Source organism: Mesoplodon bidens (genome assembly GCF_964165515.1).
Source record: "Mesoplodon bidens genome assembly, chromosome: 16".
In the NCBI taxonomy this organism is placed as follows: Eukaryota; Metazoa; Chordata; class Mammalia; order Artiodactyla; family Ziphiidae; genus Mesoplodon; species Mesoplodon bidens.
In genome coordinates, this window is record NC_138173.1 from 68,143,377 (window position 1) to 68,167,581 (window position 24,205).

Consider the following 24,205-nt stretch of genomic DNA (forward strand, 5'->3'; position numbering starts at 1 on the left):
AAGGAAGCTTGTGCACCGCACCCTGCCCACCCACCCTCCGCCCCTCCACACCTTGCCCTATGCGTCTCTTCCATTTAGCTCTTCCTGAGTTGCATCCTTTATAATAAACTGGTAACAGTGAGTAAAGTGCTTTCCTGAGTTCAGTGAGTCATTCTAGGGAACTAGAAAACTTGAGGAGGAGGTTCTGGAAACTTCCGAATTTATAGCCGATCAATCAGAAGTAGCCCCTGGGACTTGTAACTGGCATCTGTAGTGGGGACAGTCCTATGGGACTGAGCCCTTAACCTGTGAGGTCTGCGCTAACTCCAGGTACATAGTGTCAAGATTGAGTTGTTGGACACCCAGTTTCTGCCAGACAATTGGAAAGCCGCCTGGGGTCAGAAGTGGTGTTAGAAAAAAAAGACATCACGCCCATCAACTCTCTGCTTCATGGCGTGTGCTGGACACTCCCACCACCCTTCCAGCTGCGAGCCACGCCAGGGCGCCACTGCCAGACTGACATAGGAGGTCAGCACACACCTGGGCAGCTCCGTCCTCACTGACTCAGCTGCTGACTCAACTGTCCCTCTGGGTGTGGCCGCTAGAGGCACTCGGACCAGCCAGACACCACGCCCCACGCCTGGCCCATGTCCTTGCTCTTAGCGCTCTGGCTCAGAAGTCCAGGGGCTGGAGAAGACTAGCCAGGAAGCCTGTGCCCCTGCCACCTGCATCCCACCCCCAACAGCTGCACCCAGTGGGGTGCCCGACAGATGACCCCCCTCTTCCTTCTACTGAGCACCTATGTGCTGGGTACCCCAGGTCTCAGGCTGGGATCCCTCAGAAGCAGAGTCTGAGATAAGGATTTAAGGAAACGAACCCAGGGGGATGAACGGGGAACTAAGACAGAGACAGGAAGGAAGCCAATAAGGGTGCATGAAAGAGGAGGTTACTGCCAGGGACAACCGGACTCCAGCCCTAGTGGGGATGTCTGGGAGAGGCTGGGACACACCTCAGATTGTGCACCTGCAGGCAGGGAGCTGGGGCATTTATTCTCCAACTCTTTTCCTTCACTGGCTGTGGGCTGCTCCTGGGGAGTTAATCCCCAGCACTTCTGGCCTGACCTACATGCAGCCTGAGTAGGCAGAGAAACCTCGGGTCCAGAAGCAGTCCTGGGCGCTCAGCACCTGGGAACCAGTATGGGCCAAGGGGCCTGGGGCCTGGGGGTGGGCACCAACACTGCTCCTGTAGATGGCGCCTGGGGAAAAGACCACCAACCAGAGGCAGTCAGTCCTCAAGGAGGGACATGGACAAGGCAAGAGGTAATCATAACCCAGGCAGGTAAAAGCAAGGGCTGAAGGCACTTCTAGGGCAGTGCTGTCCAAGAGAAATATAATCTAATACAATAGGACTGCATGTAGTTTTAAATTTTAGGGCATTTCCTGGTGGTCCTGTGGTTAGGACTCCTCGCTTCCACTGCAGGGGGCCCAGGTTCGATCCCTGGTCAAGTATCTAAGATCCTGCAAGCTACGTGGCACAGCCAAAAAAAAAAAAAAAAAAAAAAAAAGTTTTAAATTTTAGGTCACTGAAGTAAAAAGAAACAGGTGAAATTCATTTTAATAATAAATATTACTTAACTCAATATATCCAAAATATTATCAATGCAACATGTAATCAACAGAAATATTATTAATGATGCAGTTGGCATCCTTTTTTTCCCTACGAAGTCTTTGAAAACTGGTATATTTCATACTTCTGGGGCATCTCAGTTCAGACCAGCCACATTTCCAGTGCTTGGTAGCCGCACGTGACTAGTGGCCACCACACTGCACATCAGTGTTCGAGTGAAAATGAAAAGCACCAGCTCCAGGCTGGACAAGGAATCGCAACGATGGCTTCCCAAGGCATTGAGAATAAAATCTAAGCCCCTTACACGGTCTCAAGGTCTTACCCCTCCCGGCCCCTGCCCATCTCCCTGACCCCACTTTCCAAACCGCCCCCCCTTCCCCACACCTCACCTTGCTTCCTATTGTCATTTTTGGAACATGCCACCACAGGGCCTTTTCACATGCTATTCCCCCTCGCCTGGAATGCCCTGCACTGGTCTTTGTCATCCTTCATGTCACATTCCACAGGGTCCTTCCTCTCACCCTGCTCCCGATCTCTTATTTATTTTCTTAAACTATACACCATCAGAAATTATCTTGTTTGCTAATAGTATTTATTGATTTTATTGTCTCTTCCTCTCTCTGCTGAATCCACAGCTCCCAGAGCAATGCCTGGCAAAAGAGAAGGTGCTTCATAAATACTTGTTGAATAAATGAACAAACTGCTCGGATAGAGGAGAAACCAAGTGGAGTCGAAGGATCAAACTAAATTCGGACACAGACCCTGTGATTTATTCTCTTCTGTGTTTCCAGCACACAGGGCCATCACCCCAAAGATGCTTGTTCCAAAATGGAGAAGCAATTAATGGTAGGGGAAAGGGCTGGGGAGGGCTCCACAGAAGAGCTGGGTCTTGCAGATGAATAGGGAGTGTGGAGGGTAGGTAGGGCACCCCCGGCAGGGGGAAGAGCACGTGCGAAGGCACAAGGGCATGGAAGGGCCGGTGGACCTGTCGTATGTGGCCGACACACATTCATTGCCACTCTTTCTACGAGTATCCCCTTCACAACAGAAGGGCCTGCAAGGCTCTTTATTCAATCTTCCACCTGGAAATAACACCCTCAGTCTGGTGTCCACTCCACTCCATCCTTGCCCAGCCTGGCAGGCAGGCTGCTCACTACTTCTCAGACCTCTTCCCCGAGGGGCTTCCCAAGCTCCAGCCACGGGAAGCATGTGCCTGCAGCATGGAGCCTGAGACCCAGGTCCGTATCCCTGACTGCTTTAGGGAAAGAGAAACTCTCTTTAAATGGACGAGAAGCCAGGAGGCTATGAGCCCCGAAGCATTAGGAGAGCAGAGCCAGGCACTGTGCTAAGTGCTTTCATTAACTGGCTCCTTTAATCCTCAGTGCAGGAGGAAACCGAGGCTCAGAGGGGTTAGCGGTTTGCCCAAAGTCACACAGCAAGGAAGTGTCAGAAGGTAGAGTCTCAATGTTTATATATGTTACACTGTAACAGACGAAGGGACTGCGTCCTAACGACCCCAGGGGCATCCCTGGATCCAGGAGCATCTAAAACTAGCACTAGCCTTGGACTTTTCTTTTCCCCTGCGTGCCACTGAAGGATGCCCAACTGATACAGAACAGTCTTTCTCCCAGAGACCCCGCTCTCCTGGCTCCTCGCCAGGCCTGGCTGCCTGCTGGTGAGGACTGCCCTTTGTGATACAGGTCACACTCTGAACTCTATTTTGAACTCATGTGAAGGGGATGCCAGAGTCCTCTAAGATTAAATGTGCTAATGACTTGGAAAGCCAGCATCCCATGTGTGCCACCTCCAGGTCCCCATCCGTCAATTTATCACCAAATAATGGGGTCGGAGAGTGACGGAAGACTCAGACCAGATGGGCCACTCCAAGGTGGGATGGAATGACCTCAAGTTACCAGCAGGGACGGTCCTCTCTAATTAACATACACATGCAAACCACCTTCTCCTCTGTACGTGCGACAGGACTGCTCCAAGGAAGGGTTGAGGTGTAACATCAAAGCTGTCAGCTAACTAGTTGCCTAGGACCTGGCCATTCTGTGTTCCAATTGTCATTTTCCCTCTCCTGCTACTCAGAGAACCCCACTGCTGGACAGAGGAGGGAGTCAGAAGGCGTGGACTTCAGAGAGGGTGGTGCCTGTTTCCAGCTGGAGAACCTGGGCAAGTCATCCTCTCACATCACATCCTTCAATAGCTCCCCATTGCCCGGTCATTCATTCACTCAGCAAACATTTACTGAGTGCCTATTATGTGCTCTGCACTGTCCTGGAAGCTAGGGATAGTTGTGAGCAAGACTGGGATGGTCCCCACCCTGCTGGAAATGATAATCTAGTGAGAAGGACAGAGGCTGACGTGAGTAAAAGCAAGACGGTCACACACACACGCGCACACACATACCTACATACACATACACACACACACAGAACACACAGGTTATAGACAGGTGCTAGCTGAGTTGCAAGGAGGTGTCAGGGAAGGCTTCCCTGGGGAAATGCCCTTTGGGCCGAGGCTTGGATGAGTGGGAGTTAAGAAGGAAAAAGGAGAAGAAGGGACCAGTGCCCCGGGGATAGACTTCCTCGGGGAACCAACAGAACTCAGGTCTGGCTGGAGCGCAGACAAGGAGAGGGGAGTGGTAGAGATGCCGTGGAGCAGGGCCAGGCCGACCGGGGCGTTGGGGAGACCGTACACTTACCCGAGGACAAGGAAGCTGCGGGCAGGGGCCTCCGCTGTGTCACGGTGCCGGCCCTGGAAGCCCTCACTGTCTGCGCCTGGATCTGCCTCACAACACATCCCACTCCCGCCTGCCAGGCGAAGGCTGCTCTCATGGAAAGGGTGTGGGATCTGGGGGTAGGGCAGAGGCCTGGACCCACATGTCAGAGGAAGCTGGCAGTCAAAGGCAGGGGCTTGGGAGTCAAGCTCTGTCTTTGATCCAGTGGGATGAGCTGAACAAAGTTGCTAAGAGTAGAGGCGAGAAACAGGAGGCCGACTGACAAATATGGCCTGGAGCCATCCCAGAAGCAAGTCGGGATGGAGCGTGTGCTTGAGGTTCATTTAAAAGAGCCAAAGCACGGCTTCCCTGGTGGCGCAGTGGTTAAGAATCCCCACTCGCTGCAACTAGAGAAAGCCCCTGTGCAGCAATGAAGACCTAGCTCACCAAAAATAAATAAATTAAATTAATTAAATTTAAAAAAAGAAAATTAAAAGAGCCAAAGCAGAACAAAGACTCTAGAAGACCCGCTAAAGGAGTGGTTTGAACTTAGGCTACTGGCTCCGCCTGCCTCCAGTGACTTGCTTAGTGGAGCAGCCTTGGCATTTTGGCCTGCCGGCGGCCACCTCTCAGTCCTTTGGTTTCCATGGTGCTGACCTCTCCCCAGCTCTGGGGGTGGTCACGTGACATAGGCCTGTTCAGTCTGAATATCCCGTCATGTGGTCCACAGTGATTGGGACAAGTGACCCAAGCTGAACCAGTGGCAATCAATTCAGGGATTTTGCTAGCATTTCTGGGAAGACAAGCTCTGTGCCTACTGGGTGGACAGACGGGCAGTTGTAGGACAGGTGTTTCTGGAAGCTGCAACATGGAGAGCCTGGTCTGTGGCTCGGGAATCTAACAGTCAGTTATCTTGCTGCTGCTCAAGAGGCGGCGGCAAGGGAGGACGGGGCGAGTTCCCTGCAGCCAGTCCTGCTAATGACCTGTCTGCAGTCACTTTGTAAACCTCTGTCTTCGGTTTCGCGGCTCAGCCAAAAGCAGTCGCTCTACGCTCCAGCTTGGCAAGCACATTTTCACTTTGGAAGCGATGCTGTTGTTGCCGTGTTTATCGATTCTCAGGAAAACCTGTGTAGTTGTTTATGAGCATCAAACCCCAAATATTTGCAGAGAACCCCTTTCAGGAGCTTTTGGCACTACAATAACCCACACGAAGTGTTCCACATCTCAGACTTTTTTTTTTTTAAACAGAGAAAATTGTTCTCTACTCAAATCTGTAAAACGCATTAGCTCATAGTTTCCATTTTAAACCAAAATCAAATCAACTTTAATATGCACTGGGTATCCGAGGCTGCTGTTTCCCTCAAGATTATCTTTGTAAGTCCTAACAGTTTGGATGGCCCAGCATGAAGAGGTGTGAAAACAGAGACCAAGATCCATAAAAAAGCCCAGGTCCCATCCAATTTTCAATCACTTGCATACACATATGAGTACCACCCCGCCTGTGAAAGGATTCTACAAATTACAGGCCTAGCGCTGGCATTTTATGTTCATGATCGGCTTAACAGGGGCCACTGATTTGAACTCAACAATAATACGTATTTATTGAGCATCTACTGTATGCCGGGCTCTATTTGTGAACAAACAAATAATTCCAGGTTGTTCCAAGTGCTGGGAAGAAAACCTACAGGGTGCAGCCAGAGACTGTAGGGTGATGAGGAGAGATCTGTCTGAGGATATGGCATGCTAGCTGAGGCTACAGGACAAGAAGTTGTCACCCCTGTGAAGAGCAGGGGCTTGGGGGATGGAGGTGCAGGGAGAGGGGTCCTGCAGGCAGAAAAACAGCATGTGTCTGAGTCCTGAGACCGGACGGCACTTGCTGAGTGTGAGAACAGAAAGAGGTCAGTGGCTGAAGTCTGTTGAGGGAATGGGGTGAGGGTAGACAGTGCAGGGCAGGCAGAGGCGGGATCGTGCTGGCCTTTGCAGGCCATGGTAAGGAATCTGGATTTCATTCGAAGTAAAATGGGCAGGGGGGCATTGGGGCCACAGATACATTTTAAGCAGGGGCACAGCAAGTTCTCATGCAGGAGGCATGTGGAGAATAATCCAAATTGGATATCCCAAGTTCGAGGTGCCTGCTAGACATCCAAACGGAAACATGAGTATGGCATTTGGGATACTCAAGTCTGGAACTCAGAGGACAGACTCAGCTGGAGATATCATTTGGAAGTAGTCAACATACAGATGGTCTTTGAAAATGCTCCGAGACTGGCTGGAGTGAGGGATGCACCACTGAGAGACAGAGGAAGAGGGCAAAAGCACAAGAACAAATCCAACCAGCTTGGCGCCCTGGGAGCCAAAAGAAAACAGTGTTTTGGGAGGGAGGGAGTGGTCAGCTGGGTCAAATGCAGCTCCTGGAAGCCGAGTTGACTTGGAGAATAATTCTGAACCTTTGAGATGTGGAAGTGGAGTGGGGGAGGGTTCATCTTAAAAGGCTTTCCTGGGACTTCACTGGTGGTCCAGTGGTTAAGACTCCATGTTTCCAACTCAGGGGGTGCAGGTTCTATCCCTGGTCGGGGAACTAAGATCCTGCATGCCGCAAAAAAAGAAAAAAAAGGCTTTCCTTGGAACCTAGGGATAATAACGCAGTGTGGAAAAGTGAAAATTCCAGGGTCCAGGGCCAGACTCCCTGCAATTGAATCCCACTTCTGCCATTTACCAGCATCATGGCCTCAACCTCCCAAACCTCCACGAGCTTCAGCTTGCCTTTACCACAGAAAGAACAATAGTACCTGCCTCACAGGCTGTTGTAAGGACCAAATGAGGTGATGAATAACAAATTCTTAGAAGAGTAAAGTGCCTGGCTCATGTTAAATGCTCAGGAAATGTTAGTTGTTGTTGTTATAATAATTAACGCTAAGTGCCAAGTGCTGGGATTTACATGTGTTATCTATGGCGTAGATATTGTTATACCCATTTTACAGATGGAGAAACCTGCCTAGTATCACTAAGTTCCAGGGGTGGGTGGAGCTGGCATTCACATCCAGGTCAGACTCGGGCTGTCCTCTTAATCACTGCTCTGCAATCCCTCATGTGATGCCCAGGTGGGTGGTTGATGTCCAATGCAAGGGGGAAAATGGCTACTAACGCACTAATTGTGTGTTATGGACTGAATGTTTGTGTCTCCCCAAAATTCATGTGTTGAAATCCTAACGCATAATATGATGGTATCGGGAGGTGGGGCCTTTGGGAGGTGATTAGGTCATGATGGTGGTGCCCTCATGAATGGTATTAGTGCCTTATAAAAGAGAACCCAGAGAGATCCCTTGCCCCTTCCACTATGTGAGGACATGAGGAAGACAGCCATCAATGGACCAAGAAGCAGGCCCTCACTGGACATGGCATCTGCCAGCGTCCTGATCCTAGACTTCCCAGCCTCCAGAATGGTGAGAAAATAAGTGTCTGTTGTTTAAACCACACAGTCCACGGTACTTTTGTTGTAGCAGCCCAAGCTGAGACATTGTACTTCTGCTTCAACTTGCATTTCCAGAGGTAATTATTGGTTTTAAATTGGTTCTGGCATGCTTACAGTTATTAGAAACCAAATCTTACTCTGCATTTCACAGGGTTTCAGATTAATACAATGACGAGGTTGGGCTAGATCCGGGGTGTATGACTTGTGCTACAAGAGACTTCCCCCAGGGAGGATAGAGCATGTCCCCCCTGTATGTATGGAGCCCTGGGTCCCAGGCCTACTTCAACCAGAAAGAACTCCGCTCTTGTCTGTTTTCTACACTGAGCTCTCTTAAGCTTTCAGTTGAAGAAAATATTCTGAGGGTACAAACGTTTGAAAACCACAAACTGCACCTGCATCGGAATCACCTGCAGTGGCTATTAAAACGCAGACTCCTTGCCCCACTACACACTTTAGGGACCACAAACACAAGGGGGAGGGCCTAAGAATCTGCTTTTTTATTTTATTTTTAAATTTTTATTTATTTATTTTTTTAGACTGCTCCGGGTCTTAGTTGCAGCACGCGGGATCTTCCCTGTGGCATGCAGTCTCTTAGTTGCAGCATGCGTGTGGGATCCAGTTCCCTGACCAGGAATCGAACTTGCGCCCCCTGCATTGGGAGCCCAGAGTCTTACCCACTGAACCACCAGGGAAGTCCCCTGAGAATCTGCTTTAGAACTAGATCCCCATTCAAGATCCCTTGAATACGTGAGTGTTCAAGTTTGAGAACCATGTCAGACGCTCTCCATTAATTCTACTGCCCAACCCACTAGCCAATGGCCACTTCTGGCTAATTTCAATTTAAATGAAAATTCATTAAGATTAAATAAACTTTAAAGCCTCAATTTCTCAGTTGTACCAGGCACACTGTAAGTGCTCAACAGCCACAGCAGCTAGCAGACACCAGACAGAGCATTTCCACCATTACAGAAAGTTCTGCTGGGCAATCCTGAAAGTTCTATTGGACAGCCCAAACTTGGACCTCTAGGTCTGCTCAAATGATGTATCTCGCATGTTGACACTGAGGCACTAAACTCAGTCAACATCTCCTACCGTTTTAAACTGTATTCCACGTACAGTATGCTCCCTAAGGATGTATCTTATTGGACAAAAATTACTTGTCATGTATCTATTTCCCCTGACCCTCTCCTAGAGCTTGAAGGCAGGAACCATGCCTGTATTATTTAGGTCTGTTATTCTCAGTGCCTAGAGCTTAAATAAACACTTGGGAATTGCTTAATTGGCCCACACAACATAAATGAAATATGAAGCCGACAGTGATGTGTCCCAGCTAAGAGCCTTCACTAGCACATGCATGAGGAACAAAAACAGAAAATCACAAGTGTTGGCAAAGATGTGAAGAAACAGAAACCCTTGTGCACTGTTGATGGGAATGCAAAATGGTACAGTCGCTGTGGGCAACAGTATGGTGGTTCCTCAAAAAATTAAATATAGAATTACCATTATGATCCAGCAATTCCACCTCTGGGTAGAATTCCCTCACCCAAAAGACACCAAGCAGGGGTCTTGACATATCTGTACACCCATGTTCACAGCAGCATTGTTCATAATAGTCAACAGATGGAAGCAACCTAAGTATCCACCAATGGATGAATGGATAAGCAAAATGTGGTAAATATACATACAGTGGAATATTATCCAGCCTTAAAAGGGAAGGAAATTCTGACACATGCTACAACATGGATGAATCCTGAGGATATTATGCTAAGTGAAAGAACCTAGTCACAAAATGACAAATACTGTATGATTCACTTATCTGAGATACCTAGAGTAGTCAAATTCATAGAAACAGCAAGTAGAATGGTGGTTGCCAGGGGCTGGAGGAAGGGAGGAAAAGGGAGGGCTGTTATTTAGTGGGTACAGAGTTTTAGTTTTGCAAGATGAAAAGAGTTCTGGAGATGGACGGTGGTGATGACTGCACAACAATGGGAATATACTTAATACCAATGAACTATACACTTAATAATCGTTAAGATAGTACATTTTATGTTTATGTGTATTTTAGCACAATTAAAACATTTTAAAATGTTTTCATTTTAAAATACATAATCAAATAATTTTCTAAAAAGCATTCACCGGTACCAACCAGAGGAAATATAGCAGCCTCATGGCTTTGAGAAAACTGTGGTTCTCAGTCTATGCTGTTGCATCTTGGGTAGGAAGGGGCCGGGGACAGGAGGAGGGAGCTGCATACACTCCATCTAGCTGATCATCAGAACCTCCTGGAGGGGGACTTCCCTGGTGGTCCAGCGGTTAAGACTCCACCCTTCCAGTGCAGGGGGCAAGGGTTCGATCCCTGGTCCTGCATCCTGCACACCCCGTGGTGCAGCCAAAAAAAAAAAAAAAGAACCTCCTGGAGAGTCTGATTCCTTTCACCTGGGGGTGGAGTCAAGGGGATCTTTAATATTACAGAGTTCTGCATGGGACCCAGAGTCAAGAGCCCCAGTCTAGAGCACTTATATTCTCCTTATATTACGCTGCGGTTCCCATCTTCTCATCTGGTTTGCAAGCTTCTTCAGGGGAGTGACTGTGCCTTATATCTACCCTGAGAATCTAAGTCACTTGTGGAATTTTTTTTTTTAAGACTGCAGATGCCTGGAACCCACCACACATCGATTAAATCAGCATCTCCAGGCATCTTGTGTTTTTTGAAAAGCCCTCAAATGGGATTCTGATGCCCTCTCTTACACTGAAACCTCCTGCTCTGTGGGCTAACAGTGCTTGACAGAGAGGCTCAATGTTTGCTGAGTGACTCACAGAATGAAGTCCTTTGAATAATACATTCAAAATGGAAAATGTGTGTTTCATCTGTGTTGTTTATTCTAAATATTTTTCTGTGACTATTTTGTACATAATTTAGACCAAATGATAAATAATAACAACAATTAGCATTTAGTGAGCACCTCATATGTGCCAGGTGCTGATCACGTGCTTCCCATGTATCATCTCATTTAATTCTCAATCCTATTTCTAAAGAAGGTACTGTTATTGTCTCCATTTTCAAGATGAGGAAACTGAGGCACAGGGAAATGCAGTCACTTCCTCAAAAATAAAACTTTCTCTTTTTTAAAAATCTATTTATTTATTTATTTATTTTTGGCTGCATTGGGTCTTTGTCACTGCTCGCGGGCTTTCTCTAGTTGCGAGAGCAGGGGCTACTCTTCATTGCAGTGCGCAGGCCTCTCACTGTGGTGGCCTCTCTTTGTTGCAGAGCACGGGCTCTAGGCACGCGGGTCTCAGTAGTTGTCGCTCGCAGGCTCAGTAGTTGTGGCTCGCGGGCTCTAGAGCGCAGGTTCAGTAGCTGTGGCGCACGGGCTTAGTTGCTCTGTGGCATGGGGGATCTTCCCAGACCAGGGCTCGAACCCGTGTCCCCTGCATTGGCAGGCAGATTCTCAACCACTGTGCCACCAGGGAAGTCCAAAACTTTCTTTTTTTTACATGACATTTATATCATGAGCATTCTCATAACCTTTAAAAAGTGACCATAATTTTCTTATTAATGGCTACATCATTGTTTTTCATTGTTTTACCCTATTTTTTTTTAATCATTCTGCCCTAATTTGTTAACTCATTCCTCATTGTAAGGCAGCTTTCTGTCTTGTTTGTCACTGTTTAGCATTTTAAACAATGCTGCAGTGGATGTCTTTGTGCTAAGGGTGTTTTCTATATGTCAGAAAACTGTCCTTAGGAAAGATTATGGAAAAAATGTTCTGATGGTGAATGGCATTAAACACTGAACAACAGTCTTTATTGAGGGGACTGTGCTGAATGAGCTGGGTAAGCCCCTCTCCCGGGGACGTTTTACGTGCCCTGGCCTAACTGCCACCAACTCACACCGAACACTTAGCGAGGGCCTGGAGCTCTCGCGAACGCTTTATAGATCTGATCCCACCTGGTCCACGCAAGACCTCTGGGGGAGGTACAGTGAGACGCCTGAGGCAGAGAATGGGGAAGAAGTGGACCCAGGCTCACAGGACCCGCAAGAGCAGAGGCAGGATAGGAACCCACAGCTCTAACCACCAGTCCGGGCCTCCTGATCAAGGCAGGTGTTCGCCCAGACTCAACGGCCACCCCGTGAAACAAAAACTAGCACGAGTAGTGGGCATGAACCCTGCCCATCAACTTGCACCACACAAGACTCTCCCTGTAAGTGCACGATGTCTCACCTCCCAGGCAAAAAAATCCAGGAACACTCACTCGGAGCAACACAGGGTTCCCGCCCTAAAGGTCTAGTCCCCTTAGATGCAGAGAGAAAGTGGAAGAAGTAGGTCAATTATCCTTACCCAGGATCCACCCACACCCAGTGCCCTTGCAGGTGCTTTACATGGTAATATACATTTGTTATGGGTTGAATTGTGCCCCCCCCAAAATGTTGATGTCCTGGTCCAGTGTACCCATGAATGTGAGTTTATCTGGAAATAGGATCTTTGTAGATGTAATTAAGATGTAAATTAAAGATGAGATCATACTGGAGTAGGGTGGGCCCTTATTCCAACAAGACTGGTGTCCTTGTAAGGGAGAGGAAGAGAGACACAGAGGGAGAAGGACACGGGACAACACAGGCAGAGGCCGGAGCAACGCAGCTGCTAGGCAACAAACATCAAAGATTGCCAGCAAACCCCAGAAGCTAGGAAGAGGCAAGGAAGGATCTTCCCCTACAGGCTTCGGTACCCTGCCGATACCTTGGGTTTGGACTTCCAGCCTCCAGAATTGTGAGACAATACATTTCTACTGTTTTGAGCCACCAGGTTTGTGATACTCTGTTACGGAAGCCCTAGGAGATGAATACAATGTTGTATGGTCTTTTAGCTCCATCAAGACAGAAGCTCTATTTTGCTCATCTTGGAATCCCAGCCACTGGTGCAGTCCCTGGCTCACAGTAGATGCTCACAGAGTGTTTGCTGAGTGAGCAAGTGAAAAAATTAATAAAGTACAAACTCAGGATGAGAAGGAACTATGTCTTTTATCTCTACTAACAGACCAGAGCAAATTAGGTACTCAGTAAATGTTTGCAGAATGAATAAATGTTTTTAAATGAATAAATGATAAGCTCAGGAAGGCTTTGCAATGAGTCCTATTCATCTATTTCCTCAGGACTCAGCATAGGGTGTGGCACACAGCAGCTTCTTAGTAAATTTGGAAGGAGGGAAGGAAAAAAATGAAGGGAAGGTGGGAGGGAAGGAAAGAAGACCAGCATCATAATTTCCCAATTCTCGGTCTAGGTAGGTAATTTCTTTCCTTTATGCATCTAACTGAGGCCATGGAATAAGCAGTTGAGTTTCAAACAGCCTCAATTACATTGAAAGGGCTTTCACAGCCCTTTGAATAAAATTCACCTCCCCCCCCCGAATACTGTTGTTCTAAACAATTGAATATTGTTCTAAAACACACTTCTTTTTCTTCTACATAAACTTGAACTTGAACATTGTTTTTCTAAAACACATTTCCTTTTCTTTCACATCCAGAAATCATAAGGCTTTCCAACCCTTCCAACAATGTCAGAAATGCAGCTCCGAGTTCAGAGGTCAACGCTTCTGTGTTCAGCTCGGGGGACACATTTCCTGTCCCTGTGCTGCATTCAGCCTCTGACACCTGCCCTGCGGCCAAAAAGGGACATCAGCTGGGCTCAGGGAAACTCAATTTGGGCTGACAGCCCACAGCATAAGAAGGACAGGGAGTCTGCAGTGACCTTTGCAAAGGCAAAGGCAGGGAGAGGGAGTCAAAGGGCTTTCTCCGGGCGTGGCTTAGGAGGGTCTAAAGTTACGGTCAGTTCATTTCTACGGATGGAGAAAACCCCTGAAAATAAGGGCAACTGATTTCCATTGCTGGCTCAGAATTCAACCACACTGCCATTTGCTGCCCCTGCCATCCTGGTGGTATTTGAGGTGAAAAAAGGGAACATCTTGTTCTTTATTCCTCTGGACTTGAACTTTTCCAGGGATGGCAACTGCACCGTTGTGGGGTATGATTTTATTCCTTCATTCCTTCATTTTTATTATGAACGAAGATACGTAATATATAAATGAACAAAGTAAGAGGTCCCTGGACTCATGTCCCGAGACATTTAGAAAGGCTCAGCTCCCGTGTGTTTTCTCTCTTGTCTACTGAACTCCAAAGCTCGGCGCTTGTCTGCTCCACGGGACACCAGGTGGAGGTCACAACTGTCATAGTGACAAACAAGGAAAAGAAAAGCTGACCGCTTCTCAGGGCCTGTCAGCAGGGAAGGCAAAGAACTGCTTTATGTGTTTTGATGTAGTCAGCTTACCCATGGATGTGGGGACCTTCCGCCCTATCAGAGGAGTTGGTTGAGACGGGCATCAGTGAGATGGACATTATTTTACCAGACCTGCGTGGCTGGATCAGTTTATGTGTCCCTCCTGTGGCCCCAGGGCATCCCACGCTGAGCCTGACCCAGTAGCTGGTAATCTGTGTGATATTTATCTTTCCTTTTCCTCTAGACAGAAAGCCCCATGAGGATAGGGCTGTGTGTGTGCTGCTTGTACCTTTGTATCCCAAGCAACCTGGCCCAGTTCTTGGCACATAAGTAACATAAGCAACTGATCAATACATGTTATGAAAGAGCCAACAAACAAACAAATAAGTGAAAAGAGATAAAGGTGTTGGGCCTTACGTTATAGTTAAGAGAGTGCGGGCTTTAGAATCAGGTGTAGTTTCACTCATGTTCTACTACCTGATATGTTTTAATTGAAATATAATATAAACACATAAAATTGCCTATGTCATAAATGTACCATTCAAGGAATTTTGACACCCATGCAACCAGCACCCGGAACATTTGCAGAACCTCAGAAGCTGCTTCATGCTCCCTTCTGGTCACTATCCCCTGACCCACCCAAAGGTAAGCCACTATCCTGACAGCTGCATGCCATCTGGCAAGTTACTATGCTAACTCTTATCTTCATATCAGGAAAATAATACTTACCTTGCTATGAGTATAAAATTTTATACATGTATATGCGGTACCTGGCAACGACAGTCATAGAGTAGTAATAGTGTTAGCAATAGAAGTAGTAGTAGTGACTGCACCAGCAGCAGCAGAAGTAACAGGAGAAGGAGAAGCATGAAAGCGACAGTAGAAGCAGCAGCTGTAATAGTAGAAGCAGCAGTAATGGTAACAATAGAAGTAGTAATAGTGGTAATAGAAGTAGTATTACTAACAGTAGAGGTAGTAGTTATAGTAATAGCTAACACTTACATAGCACTTATGACGTTCCAGGTACTGGTCCAAGTGCTTTACCTTAACTCATCTAATGTTCAAAGCAACCCTTACGAGAATGTATAAAATAGGATTTTACAGATAAAGAAACTGAGCACAGAAGTTAAGTAGATTTCCCAAGGTCATGTAGCTATAGAGTCCTGAATTCAGGATTCTAATACAGTACCAGCAGTCTGGCCACTGAGCCTATCCTCTTAATAGCAACCTTTCAATAACTATTTGCATGGCAAAGAAAGATTTGTCCTCCAATATCTGTTCTCTTCTTTTCTTGTTGTTTTTTTGTTCTCTTCTTTTTTCATCACAATAATCCTCAATTTTGGTAAGCACGTGGTCTTACAGAAGAAAGTTCACATTTCCCAGCCTCCCTTGCAGTTAAATGTAGGCAGAGGACTAAATTCTGGCCAACAGAACATAAGTAGAAGCAGCAAGTGTGACACCCAGAAGCAGATACCCTTAAAAGAAGGGGCCTGCCTTTCTTCTTCCCTTCCTCCTGCTGGTAGATGTGATGGCCGGTGCAGAAGCAGCCAGAATGGACCATGAGGTGACCTTGGGGGAAAGGAGGTCCACATGGCAGAAAAACAAGAGAGGAAAAGTCTGGGTCTCTCACAGTTGCTGCAGCAGCCCTGTACCACCTTGGGTTCAAAGCAAGAGAGAAATATACTTCTATCTTCTGTTTAAGCCAATGTTCTTTTAGATTTTACATCATTCATAGCAAAACCTAATCCTAAATAATGCACTGCTGTTGCAGTTGTAATTAATATTGAAACTGAGGAGGACCCTGAAGGACCTTCCCAGGGACAGACACCCCCACCCCCGTGTTCCCCACCTCTTGTTTCTAGAAAAGCTTTAGCCCCCTAGGCTTTCCCCAAGTTCCAAAGAGCAAATTTAACCAGAGAAGTGAGAAAATGCAAAAAGAAAAGAAAGCAGTGAAGCAAGACAAAATAATAACAATTTAGACATAAAACAACATCAAGGACCTTTAGTTCCTTCTTGGGGCTATAGGTAATATCTTGAGTCATACCCTTGAGCTGTTTTGCAGATTCTAAAACCCCCACCATGTGGAGGAAGTTAACTGCATGCTGATCACCAACACACAGACCCCAGACTGGTGGGAACCAAAAGGTTGGTGATTTGAGATTCCTGAAACATCACCCTGTTACCTCACCACAACCAGAGAATTGTGCACAAGCTGATCACTCACCCTGTGACCCTCTCCCTCACACTGTCTTTAAAAACCCTTCCCTGGAAACCACTGGAGAATTCAGATCTCTTGAGCATGAGCTGCCTGTTCTTCTTGCTTGGCACCCTGTAATAATAAACGCTGTACTTTCCTTCACTACAACCTGGTGTCAGTAGATTGACCTTGATGCCTGTCAGGCGAGCAGACCCAAGTTTGGTTTAGTAACAGTATCACCTAAAAAGATACCTGCAAAACTAATGTCACTTTCATGTTGGATTCTTGATTTATAAAACAAAACAAAATAAAACATGACTTCGGTAACCCTGTAATCATCAAACTATGAAGATGAGCAGGCAGAGTCTCATTTATCCTGGAAGATGGTAACAGTCCCCTATCAACTCATGTCTGGGTCACATCAAAGCCTCTCAGGTTGGCCTCCCTGCCTCTAGCCTCTCACCTCTCCTACCCATTCAGGACACTCTTCCTTATCTAATTATCCTGAAAATTACTTTCATTTTAAAAACTGGAATAATTATAATGTTTTATGTCCCTACTTTATGCAAGACACTTTATTGTACACCTTTTTCTCTAATCTGCATGAAAACCTGAAACATAACTATTATTACTCCAATTCCATAGATAAGAAAACAGAACAGAGAAGGTTAATGACTTGCCTGAGGTCACACAGAAAGTTGCTGGCAGAGCAAGAATTCAACCACCCCTCCAGCACCCACAGTCTTTCTACCACTAAGCTGACTTCTGGGAAACGCCAGGCATAGCAGGTGGACCCTATGTCAAGTCACCCTGGCAACTTTAAGATCCTTGGACTCCTGGAGTTTTCTCTGCCTAGTTTTCGTGGCGCTTCCTGTCCAGTCCAGTTTTTTATCATCCACTAACACAAAGCTCCACCCACTGAGGTCAGATGCCTTAGACTCTATCACGTGCGCCTATGCCAGGCCCCAGTATTCCCAGCTGCAAAATGGGACAAATCACACCTCTACCAAGAAGCAACACTGCAAGACAAAAAAGGCAGCAGACCTGGAATCAGGAAAAATTGGTTTCAAATCCAGCCAGGCAAGTTCTCTATCTGTAAAATGAATGTGGTAAGCCCTTCCTGGTAGGATTGTTGGGCAGATTGAATGAAGTAATGTCTTTAAAGAGTCACTCAGCTAAAATAGCATCTATTCTTGTTGGCAGTGTTGTTTTTGTTATCATTCCTTACTTCATTCTCATACCACCACCCCACCACCTTTCCCTCTGCACACAGATGATAGGTAATGAGACAGGAAACACTTCAAAAAGTCTGCAGCTCTAAAAATGCCAAAGATCTGTTCACCACTAATATCCACACCCATGGTGTCTCTGTCAGATTCTAGTGCTTGAGTCTGATCAACTTTTGCATTTCAACCTCCCCAAAAGAATCCCTCGACATTTCCCAGGCTGGGCTCTCTGGACAGGATGGGCTAAGACCACTCACCGATTCCATAGTGAATCTCTTGATGAAAAACTGGAGAGCCTGGAGGCTGAAGATCTCATGTCTCAGCCGTCACATCAGAAAATTACCTGGATGGGGAGGTAGGAAAAAAGGTGACAAGAGTCATCCAGCAGGACTGGGCAGAAGACATTGTCTCAGACCAACACATGACTTCATGTGGAATCCAGCACCCTTGTTGGGAATGTTCTTACGCCACAGTGGCTGTCCAGGAATGGGAAGGAAAACAGTGGGGAAACCACTATTTCAGCAATCCACTTTGGGGCTGACATCTCCATCAGTTAATCTGTGCAAGTGCTCAGGAATCCTTCTTGCCTTTCTATTTCTAGCTCTATGTTGGAGAGCAGTTTACAAGTCATTAACATCTCTAAACCTGAGCTCCTAAACATGAACTTAAATTGTGCTGACAGGTAGGACAGACAGACAGCCACAGCTGTGTGCCCATGGGGAAGGAGAGGAGTTCCCCCAGCCAAGGGAATCAGCCCCAGGAAGAAGGTAGATATATAGGAATCTCCGTATTTCAGGACAGCCCCTCTGAACCAGAGAGAGGATTTTAATTAATTCATGCATACCAAAGCTTAATTAATTGCTGAGTGCACAGAGCACAGGAAGTCTGGGATTAAAGGTTTTACATAAGGGAACAGCTTCAATATTTTTGGATGGAGGGGAAACAGAAGTGGGGGTGTGAAAACAAGAGAAGCCATGGGACCTGCTGGGTCCTTCCCCAAGTTCAGAGTGGTACCTCCATCTGCGGCCAGAAACCTAGGGACACACTTGACACACCATCTCCACATCCCTAAGTCACGTGTCTCGAACCTAAATATCTCTCAACCTGTCTCTCTCTCCATCTCCACTGACACAGCCCTGGATCAAGCCTCCACCATTCTCACCTGGGCTACTACAACTATCACCTAATTGGTCTCCCCTCATCACCATTTCTCCCTCTGAAATCTGCTCCCCTACACTGAAGCCAGAACAATCTTTTTCTTTTTTTATGTTTTATTATGCAGAATTCTGTACAGACACAAACACAGAGATTCCCACTACCCAGCCCCAATCACCACCAACTCATAATCAGTCCTACCCCATCCACTCCCTAATCCCTCCCCCTCCCCATGTTAGTTTTTAGAAGCAAATTCCAGACGTCTTATTTCAGTCATTAATAGCACAGCACAGGGGCTTCCCTGGTGGCGCAGTGGTTAAGAATCCACCTGCCAGTGCAGGGGACGCAGGTTCGTGCCCTGGTCCGGGAAGATCCCACATGCCACGGAGCAACTAAGCCCGTGGGCCACAACTACTAAGCCTGTGCTCTAGAGCCCGCGAGCCACAACTACTGAAGCCCGCGCGCCTAGAGCCCGTGCTCCTCAACAAGAGAAGCCACAGCAGTGAGAAGCCCGTGCACCGCAACAAAGAGTAGCCCCCACTCGCCGCAACTCGAGAAAGCCCACGTGCAGCAACGAAGACCCAACGCAGCCAAAAATAAAATATATAAAATAAGTTTATTTAAAAAAATAGTGCAGCACGTATCGCTATATAAGGTCTTTTACAAAAATATAACAGCAACACCATTACCACACCTAAAAAGATGATAATTCTTTGATATCACCAAATATCCAACGTTCAAATTTCTAATAGCCTCATAAATGTTAAAAATGCTTTTTAAGTATTTTTGTTTTAAAAAATCCAGATCCAAATACGACTGGTTAATATGCAGAATAAAACTTTTAAAACTCAAATCTGTGTCATCCCTCCACCTCTAGCTTGACGTTCTTTAATGGTTTCTCAGTGCTTCCAGATAAAAATGATTGAACACAGTCTGACTCTTGCCCCCCTCCTCCCCTCTGACCTCATCTTGTCCACCCCAGCTCACTGTTGCAACCACATGACCTTCTTTCAGATCCTGCAACTTTCCACGGTCCTTCTGCCCCAGGTCCTTTGCTCATGCTGTTCCCTCTGCCTGTAAGGCTTCCTCTCTCACTTTGCTTTGTTTTTTTTTGTTTTTTTTTTGTTTTGCATTACGCGGGCCTCTCACTGTTGTGGCCTCTCCCGTTGCGGAGCACAGGCTCCGGACGCACAAGCCCAGCGGCCATGGCTCATGGACCCAGCCGCTCTGCGGCATGTGGGATCTTCCCGGACCGGGGCGTGAACCCGTGTCCCCTGCATCGGCAGGCGGACACTCAACCACTGCGCCACCTGGGAAGCCCCTCTCTCACTTTGGCTAGTTAACTCCTATACTTCTTTAAATCTTACTTCCGCAGGGAAACTCTTCCTACTCCTCTAGATTAGATTACAGAGTTGATCTGTTTTTAACTATGCATTCATTCATGTGAAGACTGATAAACATATGTTGATTTGATTTGATAACAAGCCATGTGATACAAAGACTGTTTAGATTTTCTCATATCCCCAGCACCAACCACACAGTGGTGTCCAGCACAATGTTAATAAACGTTTGTTGGATAAATGATCAAACCACCTTCTTCAACCTTAGATGCCAGCAGTGATTGACTGAACCTTCCCGAACTAATCACACATTTAAGTTAGATGGGGAATTGACAGTCTTATCCTAAAATTGATATGGAAATGCAACGAACTCAGATAGCCAAAATGATGGGGGGGACTCACATTTCCCAATTTCAGAGCCTACTACAAAGCTGGAATAATCAAGACAGGGTGGTACCAGCATGAGCAAAAACACATGCTCTCCTCCAGAATCACAGACCATGATTTCCCCGTAACGTTCACCTTCCTGATCACAACTTTACACACTATATGTACATCAAAAACAAGACCCCGTTACGGGCATAAATAAGCAATGCCTCTCCCAGCCCACACCTCCCCTTGCCTTTCCTTTGCTTTCCTTGCTTCACCCAAGCACACAGCTAAGACAGTGTATAGACTGGATCACTGCTCCTATTCTTCACTCTCACCCTGAATTTGAATTATACATCCCTGCCCTTGGTCAGGTGTCTTTGTAGTCCTTCTTACTATAGTGGGTGGTAGGTCTTTCCATGCAGCATTGGATTCTGGACTGGACCACTGACTTGTTTACAATGGAATTCGGATGAAAATGACACTGTGCTGGTCCCAATCTATCCCTTGCCCTCCTGTGATGTGTCATGAGAGGAGTATGTCTCCCTAGCCCCTTTCAGCTGCTGCCTTTCAGCCTGGACCCTGCAATAAAGACACATGGAGCAGATTTGAACCAAACCTGAAGTTCAGCCTGAGCCAGCCAAGCCCAACCTAGATCAGCCAAACCACAACTGACCCATGAGCATGAAAATAAACACCTGCCATCAAGCAGGCCACTGCAATTCCGCGGTTTTTGTTACTTGGCAAAACCTGACGAATACACATGGGAACGCTAATTTATGGACACCAGTGAGTATCAACACAATTGGGAAAAATGAAAGCCTTGCACACAGACAGAACAGATGTGATGACAATCAGCAAAGCCACCTCTTGCAGAAGACACACCTACCTGGTGCTAACTTGACCCTCACAAGAAGACACTGGGCCAGCTTTACAGATGAGAACATCGATGCTCAGAGATACGACATAGTGTGTCCAGGACAGTGTGTAGCAGAACTGGGATTCCAACCCAGGTTGTCTGACTCAGGCAGACAGGCTTCCTCTCCTTAAAATAACTCGAAGATGCTCAGAGACAGCTATCACATGAGCCCCTGGTACCCCAGTCCACCTCCACCCTTGTCCCACTTCCTTTAATGGGTCTTCACAAGGGGCTGGAGGGACAGGGTATCCTGTTCAGTGAGCCTCTTCGGCTGTTGGGTCCCTTGTTTGTGAAATGAGATCACTATCTTAGCCTGACCTACGTCACTAGACTGGCGTGAACCCCCAGAGAGACGGTGTGTGCAACTGCTGTGTGAGGTGTGACACCAAAGTCAGGTCACACCCTGCTTCCTCGACTCTGAACTCACGCGAATTAGGATAGCATCCATGTATATGTCAGTGCTGCACCCACACTGCTTTGAACCCGTTTATGCTTTGAAACTGATTTTTGTTTTTCAAACAGAGATTCTTTCTTTCCAGTTATGAAAGTAATCCAGGCCCATCACGAAAAATAGTAAGGCATGAAAACAAAATATTTTAGTATCCCATCCCCTACAGATAAATACTGTTAGGATTTTAAAGCTATTTCCTTTCTGGAACCGGTTCTTGTAAAAGTCAAATAAATAATGCATTTCAATTAACATGATTTTCTTAGAACCAGGGAACTACCAGTAACTTAAAAAAAAAAATTCCACTTTGCATTCATTCATTCAATCTTTCATTCAAGGAATATTTGTCTTGGGCTTATCATATGCAGGGAAGACAGAGCCAAGAACAAAAAACGTTTATAATCTCGAGGAACTAACATTCATTCATTCATGCATTCCTTTTATTTATTTATTTATTTTTTGGGCGGCACCTCACAGCTTATGGAATCTTAGTTCCCCGACCAGGAATTGAACCTGAGGCCACGGCAGTGAAAGCGCTGAGTCCTAACCACTGGACCGCCAGGGAATTCCCATTTGTTTGTTTTTTTTTTTTCATTTAATCACGAATATTTGTTGATCTAGAATTCTGCCTCCATTCAAGGCCTGGTGCTTACTTTTTTGGTTTTTTTTTTTTCTTTCTTTTCTCTTTTTATTGACATTCATTATTTTTTTAACTGCACAAATAAAAGGAGCACCAACTATATGCTGGGCACTTGCTAATAATAATAATAGCAGCTTCCCTGCTAGACCTTGTACTCTAACAGTTTGGCTTATAATTAAAAGTTGTCTCCTTAGAACAAATGCATCTGGGTTAGAACTCAGATTATGGCTCTTTGGTGAGTTATTTATCCTTTCATACTTCAGTTTCGTCATCTTTAAAATTGGGATAATTAAAGTACCTACCTCATACAGTCACTGAGAATTAGTTAGATAATGTAGTTCAAGCACTGAGCAAAACAGGAACTAGTAATGGTGGTAGTAACACTATCGTCTTGTTTAATCCACACAAACATCCTACAAGAATCTGAAACTCAGAGGTTAGGGACCTTGTCATGAGGTTACCACTTAGGCACCTGGGGCACAAGCCCAGTGGGGACCCTCTGAGGGATGGGAACACACCTTAGAATTGCCACCCTGGGGTAAGGAAGCTGGGGCATTTATGCACCCACTCCCATGCCTCACTGGCCACGCACAGCCAGGGTATGGCCTCAGACAGAGATGCAGGAAGCCCTCCCTGGGAACAGGCACCACCTGCAGTGCCTTCCAGGGTGGGCTCAAAGATACGGGCAGGGAACACACATCATTTATGACTAGATGTTCAATAAATACACATCAGAGGAGTGAACGTGTGCTACCAACCCCCTTGCTCTTCTCTATAACCTCTCATTTCCCCCTGCCACCAGTGATGGATGATTTAAAGCAAGTACCTGCTAGAGTGAATGGATGATTTAAAGCAAGTACCTGCTAGAGTGAACCAGAACTCATTATCATCAAGCATCACAACTTTTATCCACCCATGCTTCTGCTTTTTCCATTGAAATTCTATTCTGTGACTTACGGTATGTCATTCCAGAAAGCAATTCCTGTGTGCCATGCAAGAATAGGGACATAAATCATTTAGTACATCAGCCCTTCTTTATTGCCAGTCACCAAATAGGTGTTGAGTTTTATTCAACAGAAGTGACTTCACGGATGCTGGGATTCGTATCCTTTTATAGAGGATGTTATGAACTCTTGAGTCACCAGCAGCTGGCTACAGCTTGGACAGTTTTCTTTGTTCCCATAACATCACAGCGAACACTTTTCCTATTTACTGATGTGATTCTTTCCTGTTCTGTAGAAGCTGTAGTTAGAAAACCAGAGACCTAAAGAAAAAAGCCTGAATACATATTTTGGCAAAGCTTCCTCTTGTCTACTAGAAGCTTAGCTTGTCTAGCCCCACTCGAAGTGCCTTCTCTTTCAAGAAGCTTTCTCCAGAAAAGGGAACCCTCTTACACAGTTGGTGGGAATGTAAACTGGTACAACCACTATGGAGAACAGTATGGAGGTCCCTTAAAAAACTAAAAAAAGAGCTACAATCTGACCTAGCAATCCCACTTCTGGGCATATATCCAGAGAAAACCATAATTCAAAAAGATACATGCACCCAATGTTCATTGCAGCACTATTTACAATAGCCAGGACATGGAAGCAACCTAAATGTCCATCAACAGAGGAATGGATAAAGAAGATGTGGTACATATACAACGGAATATTACTCAGCCATAAAAAAGAAAAAAAAGAAATAATGCAATTTGCAGCAACATGAATGGACCTAGAGACTGTCATGCTGAGTGAAGTAAGTCAGACAGAGGAAGACAAATATCATACTATATCACTTATATGCAAAATCTTAAAAAAGGGTACAAATGAACTTACCTACAAAATAGAAATAGAGTC

At 46.1% G+C, this 24,205-nt stretch overlaps 1 protein-coding gene across 5 annotated transcripts in view; it reads right to left on the reverse strand.

Moving 5' to 3' along the window:
* The window catches only part of ASAP1 (ArfGAP with SH3 domain, ankyrin repeat and PH domain 1), a 348,630-nt gene that overhangs the window by 290,456 nt on the left and 33,969 nt on the right, over nucleotides 1-24,205 (reverse strand). For 3 of the 5 annotated variants that reach the window (XM_081214357.1, XM_081214356.1, XM_081214354.1), the window contains exon 2: nucleotides 17,754-17,839. The exons of 1 other annotated variant lie outside the window; for it this stretch is intronic. In XM_081214357.1, the coding sequence (XP_081070483.1) occupies nucleotides 17,754-17,812 (59 nt within the window). In that variant the 5' untranslated portion in view covers nucleotides 17,813-17,839. Of the gene's footprint in view, nucleotides 1-17,753; nucleotides 17,840-24,205 lie in introns of those variants that run through there. One more of the 5 variants, XM_081214358.1, reaches the window with a different exon arrangement.